Here is a 12595-nt window from a genome sequence, read left to right on the forward strand (position 1 = left end):
CTGAGGACCCCCAGGCCCCCTGGGGAGGGGGGTACTTGCAGAGAGTAAGCCCCTGCTCCAATATATGGGAGCTCAGCAAGTCAGAGCTCTGCCTACTATTAGCCACAAAATAATGAATCTGGGGCTTTGATCTGAAACACAATCTGTTTCCCTCCTCTCAACCAACCTTAAAAAAAACAACAGACAACTAGCAAACCACAGTGTCCCAGCTTCATCTGAAATCAAATTCCAGCTTGGTCAAGCGGGAGGCGCTCCAAGCAGACACCAGAATACTTAGTTTTAATTTCAGGAAAACTTTTCTAGGTAGCTTTTTGCCTCCTTTTCCTTCATTCCCTTCCAGAACTGTTTCTTCAGCCACCTATGATGAAAACTTTTTCCTCCTAGAACTTCTTGAAACACCTCGATGAGTGAAGCTCACCTGTCAGAGCTGCCTGGATGCTGTAGATGAGAAAAGTTCTTACTGATGTTTTAGAAAAGGCAGGAGAGAGGGATGTTTTCTCTCCAGAACATACCCACAAAGGGAGGAGGCATCACAGCCTACTTCTTCCAGACCAGGTAAAGCTGCACCTGCAGTGTCCCTGCAGGGAGGCACAGCAAACACTGAGCATCCTGCAGGTGCCAGCCTGGCACAAGCAGTGCCTGACTTACCAGATCTTTTTGGGACCCTGGGGCTCAGGAGAGGTGTGCTGGAAGGCTGGGCTCCATGGCTGCTCTAAGGGAAGTCTAACAGTGAGGGCAGACATCGAGAAGCTGGAAGCAGAGGAGACCATTCCCTGGGGCTCCAGCAGCACGCAGCAGAGGGGCCCTTGCCAAGACTTGGTGGCACTTAAGAGTCACTATGTTTTGAGTATCTCGGCTGGGCACGTCAGGCCAGTTCTAACAATATCCAAAAGAAAGAGCATGTTCTCAGTTGTACAGTGTACAGCATCACAGGGGAATAATCCATCACACCAAAAGATTTTGAACATTAATTACAGTGTCTTTCATCACTTATAATTTAACTGCCAACCCTTCCCCTTGAAATTAATCACGGATGTACATCATATAATCAAACCAGCTTTTTTAAAAAGTACATCTTAATATAAATAATTTATTCAGTGCATGGTTGTGTATACAACAAATAATAAACAACTCTTTTGTAGCAGGCAGAGAGCTGCCTGTACAGAACTATGTCAGTTTTGGAGCACAGAATCCAACGATGATTAATGCACAAAATCTTACACATCATGCAACTCTATGCCAATATTCCAACTTTCTCCCATGCAACAGACATGATGGCCTAAATGGAAACCTAACTACATTTTTTTTTAAACAATTGTTTCCAATAGCATGTATAAGTATATGTCGTTTAGGGGTAACCTGTCCTAACGCTTCCTCCTACACAATAGTCACGTGCCCGTTACAGTGAAAGAAGGACTTTTACAAATAAGACGTTTCTTATAAAAAAATTAAGTCACCTTAATTCCACAGTTTCTGTCTTTAGAAAAGAAGCCACAACAAGAGTTTAACATGACACACAAAATGGAATTAAGAGAAATCTACATTGGAGGGTAATTTTATCCCTTTCTGTTAATTTCCACTCGGGATAACAAAACAACTCAGTTCCTACAGACTGGGGTTAGCACAAGAACTTTACCAGAAACTACAAATCTATAAAAATTTATATTTCATTGTGTTTAAAACCAGAAGAACACCGTTTGCTTGAGCCTGAGACACCAACTCTCAGTTCCAACCCTGAATTTTCAATATATTTTTTTTAAAGACATAGCTTTAAAGACTCATTGGAGTTGAGAAATCAAAAAGTTGCACTATTCCAAATTAAAGGATACATTTTTTTATCAAGCCTTAGATATAAAACGGTAAGCCAAGGAAACAACAGAGTTTACATATTTGTTTTTTGTTTGCCCCTATAAAACATACAAGCATTAAAATTTCCGTTGAAGAGCAAAAGTGGTCTTTTTTCTGAGTTGGAAAGCAAATTCTTATCAGCAGTGAATGCTGTGAAATGTTTTTGCTTCATATTCCACAAAGCAGAGGAGAGAGAGAGAGAGAGAGAAAGAGAGAGAGAAAAAGAAAGAGAGAGAAAGAGCTGGACATTTCTTCTCCGAGATTTATTCAGCAGTTACGTTTGCTGGCTATCCAAGTGCCTTGTGATATGCACAAGCATATTCTACATTATTGGGGTACATCCTTTGACAACCAGGAGATCTAATGGCTGATAAACAAGTGACCTATGCAAGTTCGGTGGCTTGTCCTGGGCAATTGAATGTTTGGATGAAAGACTGCTAGTAAGAATTCAACTGCATCCAGAGGTAAGGTTCTGTTTAGAGAGCACTTGGCTGGCCTGAACCTGGCTACGTTGACTCGTTTTGGCTCATGGATTTACCCCCATTTAGCACTCCTGAGACACTTCTGCTCTTTGTTGGGGTCCCACTTCCAGATCTTGAGAATTCTGTGAGATCGTGGAGGGAAGGCTCTTTGTACATGGCCACTGCAAACAAAAGAGAGGCAGCACATCAGCACGTGGTATGAGCTACTCAGGCTGTTGGTGCAAAGTCTGGCTGCAAAACCTTGCGATTCATTCAGCAATATGAAATGTAAGGGGTGAATGAAAGAAATGTGGCAAGGAGACCTCCATTTCAAACCCTCCGTAAGAACCTCTGATCTCCTCTTCTAGGGAATGGCATTTTAGAGAAGGGAAAAACCACAGCTCTCTCCCAGTTAAATCACCCACCAGCCCCCTGCACTTAGAAAACTCTGCAAGATAAACCTAAGCTGATATAAATCAACATTTCCTTACTAGTGGTGCAATGGCACTGTTGACAACCATGACTTGAGCTGTTACTTGCACACTCAGCCTAAGCAGGTGAGTGCAAAACCAGATTTTTCAGTCTTTGCTTTGTTTTAAAAGCAACGATGAACCACCTCAACATCAGTTACTTAAAACCCACTCATAAATATGGACCAGCAAACTAGTCCAGCATGCACCCAGGGTTGTGCATCTTTGAGATGCATCCTCTGATTTCAAAGTGACATGGCCCTAAAAGGTTACTGATAAGAGTATAACCCAGAAGTAAAGGGCTTCATTCCTCTTAAAGAAAGAGCATATGGAAGCTCGTTCTTCTGGAGAAAAGGAGCACCTCCATATAGACTGAGATGACCCTCTTTGCATTGACCAAAGAGGGAGCTGAGTCTGACTACAAACCTGACTCAGATGCTTCAGTTAATGAGGATGACTCCAGGTCCTGGCTTTAAATAAACAGCAGTATACATTTGCCATGTGCATTACTACCTTTAATGTCACACACTGATGCCACATTAATTGAGCATCACTAAGCACCCCACATTAGAGCTTTTTCTTGGGCAAAACCAGACAAACATCCTGCGACACAGAGTGACAAGCTTTACAGCAAGTCACTGACGGCCTGTGAGCAGATGTGTGAGCCATTTCATGTACAGCCTCTGTTATCTATTAACAGAGACACTGTGGACTTTGGGCACAAATACATTAATATGTGTATTTGGTTAGATTAGAGAAATGCAGAGGTAACATAAAGAAACCTTTTTAAAAAAAGCAGCTCTGATTACATTAGGTGTGTTACAGAACTTCATACTCCCGTTAAAGAAGGAGCTGAACCTTTAAAATATCTATGCACAGCAATTAAACACCTCTGATGTAAGATCATGTGAATTCAGATAGATGAACTAACCCCAAGTAATTACCTTTTAATGGTTTTGGAAGAAAGTGTGCTGCAGGTTTATTTTTCTTCACGTGGTTTCCTTTCATGATTTCTCCTTCTTTGTTAAGACCCAAGTACCAGCCCCGCCCGGAGTGTTGCTGTCTGTAGATCATTGAAGAATATGTCACATAGTAGTTTTCAAATACTGATTCTTTAAACTTGCATTCAGGTGTAAAATGTTCCTGTAAGAAAGCAAGAGATCAATATGTGCAGTGCTGAACCTCACATCAGTTAAAGGAAAAGCATCCAATATTGTTTTCCCAATGGTTAAAAGACATATCCCTCACCATCCACCATCCAATTATGAAACACAGGCCCTAAAAGCATTAACAAACAAGTACTACAATTTGAACCCCATGAAATGATGCCGTGAGCAGCTCCAAGTAGCATAATGAAATCTTTTTTGAACGACGAGTAAAAAGTCTAAGTGAAGAGCTATTGATTGATGCAACTAATGGCCATTAGGTAGATGCAGCCCTGATGTCAGCCCCCCAGGACCAACTGCGGTCCGGCCCCACCAGTTAGAAGCAAGGCCACGTCACGCCTTTGTGCAGTATCTGCTGGCCTCAGCTGCTTCTGAGGAAAGCACAATCAAAATTCAAAGCCAGGATGCCAGGAGTAAATGGTCATCTCTTGCTAATCCACCAATATTAAGTTAGCTGGTAGCAGCTGCCCCTTTGGTCTGATCTCTTTCTCTGCCCAGCACATCACCCTCCGACAGCCCAGCAGAGACCCAGGCAGACATTGGCCTCTGCTCTGGGACTGATAAGAGCCAGACACAGATGAAAGCATATGGAATCAAACTTTAGTCCTCATCTTTAATTGCACTGCTGCTTTGGGGAGGTAGACTAAAGAGCAATAATCTGGGAGAGAGACTTTTCCTGCCCATGGTGTGACTGGCTTTCACTCTGCTATGGTCTTGACTCCATCAATACCTGTGGCACTATTGTCCAGATCAGAAAAAGGCTCCAGACATGAAACACAGGCCTTGGAGGAACCTAACACCAAAATGCCAGTCCTGACAGCACCATTCAGCTGCTTCTTAATGCCTCTGGCTGCTTGAGGGTTTTTTTAACACTAAAAGTGTTAAAAATTAGACATATTTAAATGTCTCAGGAGCTTTAGGTGTTCTTACCTAGTTTCTCAACACAATTCTTGTGTGAAAAAAAGATAGTACTTAAAAAAAACCACCATAGCGCGTTTTGTGCACCTCTTTTGCCATTTTGTCTTCTCATAGGAGAAAGAAAAAACCTCCAACTGGCGTTTGCTTCAACAAAGAGTATGAAGTAAGCAACTTTCTACTTTTTCCTTCAAGCTAATTGGCTGTTATTTAGTTAATTGACGATTGGTTTCAATTGCTGTCAAACGGGGACAGTCACTGCATTTTTGCAAGATTTCTAAAGAAAAGCTGCCTCTTGCTGTTCCCTGCCCAGCACTAGCCATATTAACAATGACTATTGCAAGTGCATCATCCAATTAAGCAGCAAAATGGAAAACTACAGTGCTCCCACTGGAAGATTATGGTTTATATACAGTAATTTGGAGCTGTTTTGGATACAAAAGGCCTGCTTGTACACAGCTGCAGAGGGTCAGACTGCAAACAGAGCCATAACATTTACTCTGGCTCTCTGAGGAGGCAAGTTAACTGCACTACGAGCCAACAGCTAGCAGAGTCCCTTGAAACAGAGGGAGCGAAACAGTGGGGAGACAGAAAGACAGACACTAGAAGACTTGTGAGGCTTGTGGTAACAAGCCATGGTGAAGCTCTGTGCTGCTGTCAGTTTGGAGCCTGATGGTGCACCCCAGCACAGCAGCCACGCCAGCACAGCAGCCACCCCAGGAGCATCTCGCCGTTCCACAAGAACTGCCATGGCGGGGATTTTTCTTGACCAACAGTGAGGCACAGAAACACCTCTCTATAACATGCTCACTTACCATGCTAAATTCCCTCCCAATTTTTCCAGCACTGAAGCAGACCACCTGAGTGGCTTGGCTCAGCACCCTGCTCTTTTGTCTTGACTGACATCTGCCTAACTCCTCTATGGCTGCAGCTTCAGAAAGGTGCTGCACAGTGGGAAAGGAGCCTCACCAAATAACAGTTGATCCTGCAGGAGCTGTTTGCAGAAGCTGAAGTGCTCTGCTTGCTCCTGAATACTAAGCAGCTGCTTACCTTCCACAAGTGTGTTTTGCCACCCATCACTTACCTTTAGTTTAATCCAGTGTGTGCCTTTCTGCTCATTAAAAAAAAGAGCTGAGGAGAACTGCAGAGGCAAGCTCTGAATGAGGAATATTAACAAATGTGCTCCTGATTTGGATGTATGACAATTAAATGTACTTTTCTGAGCTTGGCAAGTCCATGTGCCAACCCAACTGGGTATGGACAGGGCTACTAAAAGCACATCAGTTCAAACCAGAGTATAGACCAGCAAGTGCAAAATGGCCAATACGTTATCTGTGCTGGCAAATTCTCTGATACTTTACTGCAGAAGTGTAAGTTAACGTTGGGAGAGTGCCCCAACTAAAACTGAGCTTTGCCAGCTCATATAGCCTATCCTATTGACATTTTATAAATATAAATGTGTTGAATTCTAAGATGAGATTCTTCCTGTCTCTGAGCTGTTCTAGATATTTGTGTGAAATAGTATTTCCACCTCAGTTTACCCCAGAAGTCAGGGGTGATGGCACCCACATTAAATTGCATTCACCCAAGGCCCTCACACATACACCCGAACAATGAATGAATGAATGAATGAATGAATGAATGAATGAATGAATACAAGTTAAAGAAATACTGGATTCACTGCAGTTGTGACTCAGCCCTGCTTTAAGTAAGCAAGAAAATTAACTGTCAGGAGCTTCCTGGTTTTGAGCTAATCAGCTGAACCACTGAAATGCTCCTTCGTGACCAGAAACTACATTTAATATGTGAAAAGAAAATTAAAATAAAGAATAATTTGGTGTATGATAATACAGTAAAAAGTCCTCAAAGCATACACTTAAGTGGCTGTATTTCCAGGCAGCTGACTAGATTACATCTAAAATAATCCAGTCTCTCCCATACAAATAGTGTCTTACAGGTCTGCCAAGGCTGAAAGCTAAAATACTGTAAAAATGAAGCTGGAATTCTTCCTGCTCTGACTGTGTAAAAGCTGTGTTTTGAGCCAAGGACCATCCAAGTTATCAGCCATCACACCCACCTACACTGCAGGATAGAGTATTAATTATTCTGGCCTCCAAAAGATTGTGATGCATTTCCTGCATAAATAGGAAAATAATAATAAATATAAATAGAAAATAATCATAAATAGAAATAGGAAATCTGCTTTAAAGAAAGTAATTTAGTGTCTTCAAGTTTCTGTCATATTACAGAAGCCTCTCACCAGGATGGCTGTGAGCACAGGGCACATACAGAGGGCAAAGATGTTTGCTCTCTGCTATTTGTTGCAAATTGTCATTCGCGTCTTGCAGACCATCAACAGGGATACTGGATACTTTGCAGAGTAGTAACTCTAAGTCCTTTTGTCTGCTAAACATCTGTGTATCACCACAGATGGAAAGTCCTGCAGGAACCCTACAGCAGTTGGCCAGAACAATCAGAAATTTTTCTTCAGATGGATTTAGCACTAGGGGCATGAAGAAGTAACAAGAAAAGAAACATTAACTTTGAAAAGTATTTGGGAAAAGTATTTGGTACTTGGGAAACCTGGAAAATGTTCTTACACGTTGAGCCTATAATTATGTTCCATGTGATCAATTACTTTGTCTGCTTATGGGATTTATTCTTTATTTTCTCCATTTAATGAAAATTGGATTTTTTTCCCCTCCATATCCTGATGTCTTTCAGGACTATAATGTAGCCCAGGATTCCATTCTATAATAATGAATTTTTGAAGGAATCTCTTTAGGGCTCCAGAGTAGTGATTTTCTGCGCCACTGAGCCTGCCTTTTTTTATTAACAGAGATTGATTTTCTCCATCTTGGCATGTGAAGTTCCAGGGTGTATCCTCTGGATCATCACCCTGTAATGTGCAGTGATACCAGCAGCACAAGATGTGAATACTTCAACTCTACCGTTACTAGAAATAACAGCTTTCAAATCACCAGTGTGAGAAGACTCTCTGAAGAAACTGGTATTTCAGGAAGCCACCAAAGGCTCTTGGCTATAGGAATGGAAAATTACAATTACCTTGAAACGATATATTCTGGATCAGATACATTACAGTTCCCAGAGAGAGGTTCTAATCCCACAGTATTGTCCATTTTGCTTCAAATTTCCCTATTTTGAGGAATCCTAGTGGGAACAACTCACAATATATCAATATGTACAGGTCTTATAGGGCTATAATTAGGAAGAGAGACCCTGCAATCGTGACTGTGTACAACAGTCACCAGTCACAGCCAAAGATGCTCATCAAGAAGCTGGGGGGCTCTGAAAGCAGATGCTATCCCAGCACGGCTTCCTTTCAGCTACGCCTCCTCTAGGCGAGTTCTTGTAGAGACATCACAGGCAGCACAGAGCCCTCAGGAGGTGCTTTAAACCTGAACTAACTGCTGCTTGAACAAAAAGCTAGTGCTGAACAGGAATTTGTGGAAGGCTGTTATTCCTCTCGAGTTCACTACAGTCTGAAGGCACAGATACCAGCCATGTAACCATGCAAGGAAGAAAATTAAATTTAAAAAGTTATATAGAATAGATACACTAAATTCTTTCATCAGAAAACCTACTTCCTGGCAGGAGTGATAGGAAGGCACAAATTTCCTGGAAGGTTATCCCAAGCAACTCCAGAGCATGGAATTTCCCTGGGATAGTGCAATAAGCAGGAATGTATCAAGTGAAACACACACTGTCAGTAGTGTGTGAATTTAGGTAGGACAAAGCTTCCAGAAAAATTAAAGTGGAGCCCAAGGAGGCAGCTGGATATCCAGCATCTCCAGAGTAAGATTTCAGGTTGTCACTTGGTATTTGCTGAATCTACGAGAAAAGCATTGAAAAGATCCTGTAATCATTCCCTTGACGTGGTTCCTTTGCACAGCAAATCAAATGCACAAACTCAGGGAACAAACACAGACAGTGAACAGAAGCAGAAAACATACTAATTACAAATACAGAGATTTAAAGGTTTAAATTTTGCTCATTATTCTTTTTCTCACCGATCAGTGACTCAGATGTGAAACTTGTCCAAGTCCTCTTTGCCCAGATTTTTAACTGGCATTTAGGCACATCAATAAATACCTATTTAAAGCTCGGTGCGTCACCTCTCAGCGTTCTCTGCCTATGGAATGGATGTGCTGCCTGATGACCCCAGGGAAAAAACCTCAGTGGCTGTAAACACTGCTGAAATTTAATTGAGATAGGAACTATGCATGATCATATTATCGTTCCCTCATCTTTTGGTGATGCTTCACTTCTATAACTGTGTTGATTAACCAAAGCACTCCTTAAAGGGGGCAAGAGAACAAATGCATGATACATACAGAAAGAAGAAACATCTGATCACTGCAGAGGAAAGGAATCCTTGTAGAGGGAGCCTGTAATGTGGTGTAAAAGTTCTGCAAAATATCCAGGAGAACACCTCACAGATGACAAACGCAGCCCCCTTTCCTAATCTGCCCCACAAAGCTCTGAGACAGCATTTACTTGGTGTGAATAAGAAAGAGAGAAGATCCACTTTGTCCCCGAATGCTTCTCTTCTGCATCAGGGCTGAGCTGCATGGAACATCCCTGAAGGTCCTGGAAGCACCATACAGGAAAACCTCTGCAATTTCCTGAATTATCAAGTCCTCTGTTAATAAATATTAATACCTTCTACTGCTTTTACCAACCCTTTTTTAGTTTCTGTGGCTTTACGGCACCAGACTTGCCAGTCCTAATTCAAAATCAGTGAAATTCTAATATGATAGATGCAAGAAACTAGCCTTTAAACATAAACATTGTCTGTTTTGTGAAACCTGGGAGGGTTCATTAAGCAGCAAGTGTCCATGAAGTTGTTTGAGGGCTCTAAACCAGACTAACAGAGAAAATCTGTGTGATGCAACCCTACTATTACCTAGAAGCTGTTTTCAAAATAATGTTTCATGTTTATTGTTTCACACATACCAAAGACCTGTTACTGCTTCTAAATCTGTAAAAGGAAGCTTTTCTATTAATCTGCAATTAAGCCTCTTTGTGAGAAATCTTCTCTACTAGTGTAGGTACTGGTTTGGTCTTAAAAAAATAGATTAAAATAACTTTCTCAATGTCTAGACAAGGGTTTTTTTTTTTCATGGCAAAACCCCATGAGTCATGAACTTCACTCCCAGGTTTGGTCAAGGGCTGGTTAACACCTCTGTAGCCTCTGATAAAGGTAAACTCCAGCTGAGAAATGGGAGGAGTCTCCTGCACATTTTCCTTGTGCTTCCACATTATAATCTCTTATTCATCCCCAGATATGTGCCACTGATCATCTTTGGAGAGTGAACTTGCTGGACCTTGGATCTGATCAGCAACTTCTTCTCACGATCCCCCTCCAACGTGACTGAATTAAGCAGCAGAACTAAACCTCCCTGGCTGAGCAAAGCCCAAGAGCTGCCCTCCCAGCAGGTCAACTCTTGCAAGGCAAGAACTGCCCCAAAACAACCTGCATGGAAATTGCTGCAAAGTGGGATGGAAAAGATGTGCTGCCTGAAAGCATGCTGGGAAGGATTCCACCTGCTCAACCTGGACAAAAAAATCAAGTCATCTTCCATCACCAAAGGCAGCTGACATGGTCACTGTCTATGCCCCGTGCACAGGTAGCTGTGTGTAGTGTATAAATACCCAGAGCCCCACTGAGGCTGCTGGGTCACTGCAGCAGCCTTGGGAACATGCCAGCTAGCAAATCCTGCTCCCATTCAAAGCTGCAGGAGAATTCCCTTTCCTCTCAGTAGGCTCACAATTCTCCCCAGAGCAGCCAGTCCTCTTCATAATTTTCCTAAACTCATTATCCCCACTCCATGCGACAGTGGCTTCCACAGGTGAAACCAGCACTGTGGAAAACTTATTTTACGTGTGTCCATTGTTGGTTTTTATCTCAAGCAAAATTCTTGTCTTATTTGTTTTACAGCTTTCTTCTCTCAGCTTTTAACTTTGGAAAACAGCACATCACAGTACCCAGTGTGCCTCTCCTGCACCATTCATTACCACACATCTCTCTATCATGTCTCTGCTTATTCATCTCTTGTCTTAACTAAGCGGGCCTAATCTTTTTAAATCTCTCCTCATATGAAAGGTTCTCTGCGCCTCTAATAATTTTCATTACCCTTCACTGACTCCTTTCAATTTCTTTCTCTCTGTCATTTCCAGAACCGAAACTCAACATTTAAAACGAGGCTGAACCATTGAGTTGCATAACAGAGGTGAGATATTTTCAGTCATTTGTCTTATGACAAAGTAAAATGGTCTTTCCTGTTCAGCTTTAGCACTGTGCACTTGTACAAAAGTTCTCTATCTTTTAAGTTGTCCCTCTGACAAATATGGTCCAACTTTATGGTATTTCTGACCCTCTGATCAGTGTACCCAAGCTTAAAAATTACAGGAAGGCAGAAGGAAGCAAAAGGCAGATAGGACAGCTTTCTTCCCCAGAACTAGAGCAGAGAGCCCCAAAGATGCTAAGCAGCCTATTTTATAACACACCCATTATTAGACAGATAACCTGCCAGCCATTGCAATCAGAGTTCTAGCAGTTATAATTGACATCAAATCCTGGCATTGTCAAATCTCTTTGACACAGCTGTTGTGCAGAATGTCCTCAGTTTAAGTAAATGTGTCACACATGACTTAAAAAAAATATATATCTAAGTTGAAAAATTCCTTTTACAGGACAGGGGCCACGTTCTGCTTTCAGTTAGAGAGCCCTGCTTTCCACTGGTTTTAATGGCCAAGCCCTGAGCCCTTTGCCATTCACAGACCATGGCCAGTGGCATGAGATGCTGAAGGACTAAGAGGAACCTGAGACACCACAACTGCCTTCCTTGAAGTGATCCACCCGTGATTTGTTCCTCTGGATTGCTAACTGCCTGCCAGCTCTCCCTGTGGCACTGTATGTCACCATCTCAGTGGAACATGGGGACATGGAAGCCACACAAAGCTCTTCTACCAAGAAGCAAGAAGTTGCAGCAGGAACACACCAAGGAGAAGCTGTGACCTGTCAAGCAGATGAGTGTGGCATGAAGAGACATCCATTTGTCACACTCTGGCCACTGCAAGGGGGAGATGTCTATGAGCTGGCAAGAACAGCAGAGAAAGTAAACACGTCCCTGTCCAGTAGCCCTTTTACAGAATCACTCTTGTATTTGTCTACAGGATCACTGCCACTGGGGAACCTCCACTGGTGCTGCTGGGGCTGCAGAGCACAGGGCAGCAGCTGCAGGTCAATTTGCTCCTGGAACAAGGTGGCTGGCGTTGGTTAAAACATCACCTGGGAATGAGGGACAAGAAGGGCAGCAAAGCCTTTCTGCTGCCACACTGAGAGCCTTGGCCACATCATCCCAAAATGCTGCTTCCAGTTACCTGGACAGGAGGAGCTGCAGGAGACAGGTAAGCTGGGCTGGGGTTCAGCAGGCAACACCAGGCACACTGGGGCACCCCTGGCCTCAGCAGAGTGTAGGCAGCAATGCTGGAGCTCTGCATCACCAAAAGCTCCCCTGACCTCTCCATGGGCACAGCTCTCCCAGCACTGGAGCTCCCTGGACAGGCCCTGCAGAAGCAGCAGAGCTCATTAGAATGTGGGATTTACTGCTGTAGCCTAGATACAGGACATCAGCCCTGGGGTAAGGAGATGGAAGAGATCTCCTTCAGACTGTCACCCATGAATTCATGTAGATTTATCTTAAAGTGC

The 12595-nt window shown here is 42.8% G+C and overlaps 1 protein-coding gene across 7 annotated transcripts in view; it reads right to left on the reverse strand.

Moving 5' to 3' along the window:
* Positions 1 to 1070: 1070 nt before the first annotated feature.
* FGF13 (fibroblast growth factor 13) overlaps positions 1071 to 12595 on the reverse strand; it is a 240710-nt gene continuing 229185 nt past the window's right edge. For all 7 annotated transcript variants that reach the window (XM_051630235.1, XM_051630228.1, XM_051630231.1 and 4 more), the window contains 2 exons: positions 3724 to 3922; positions 1071 to 2491 (listed from right to left, as the gene is read on the reverse strand). In XM_051630235.1, the coding sequence (XP_051486195.1) occupies positions 2355 to 2491; positions 3724 to 3922 (336 nt within the window). In that variant the 3' untranslated portion in view covers positions 1071 to 2354. The remainder of the gene's footprint in view (positions 2492 to 3723; positions 3923 to 12595) is intronic.

This window comes from Apus apus, chromosome 12 (genome assembly GCF_020740795.1).
Source record: "Apus apus isolate bApuApu2 chromosome 12, bApuApu2.pri.cur, whole genome shotgun sequence".
NCBI lineage: Eukaryota > Metazoa > Chordata > Aves > Apodiformes > Apodidae > Apus > Apus apus.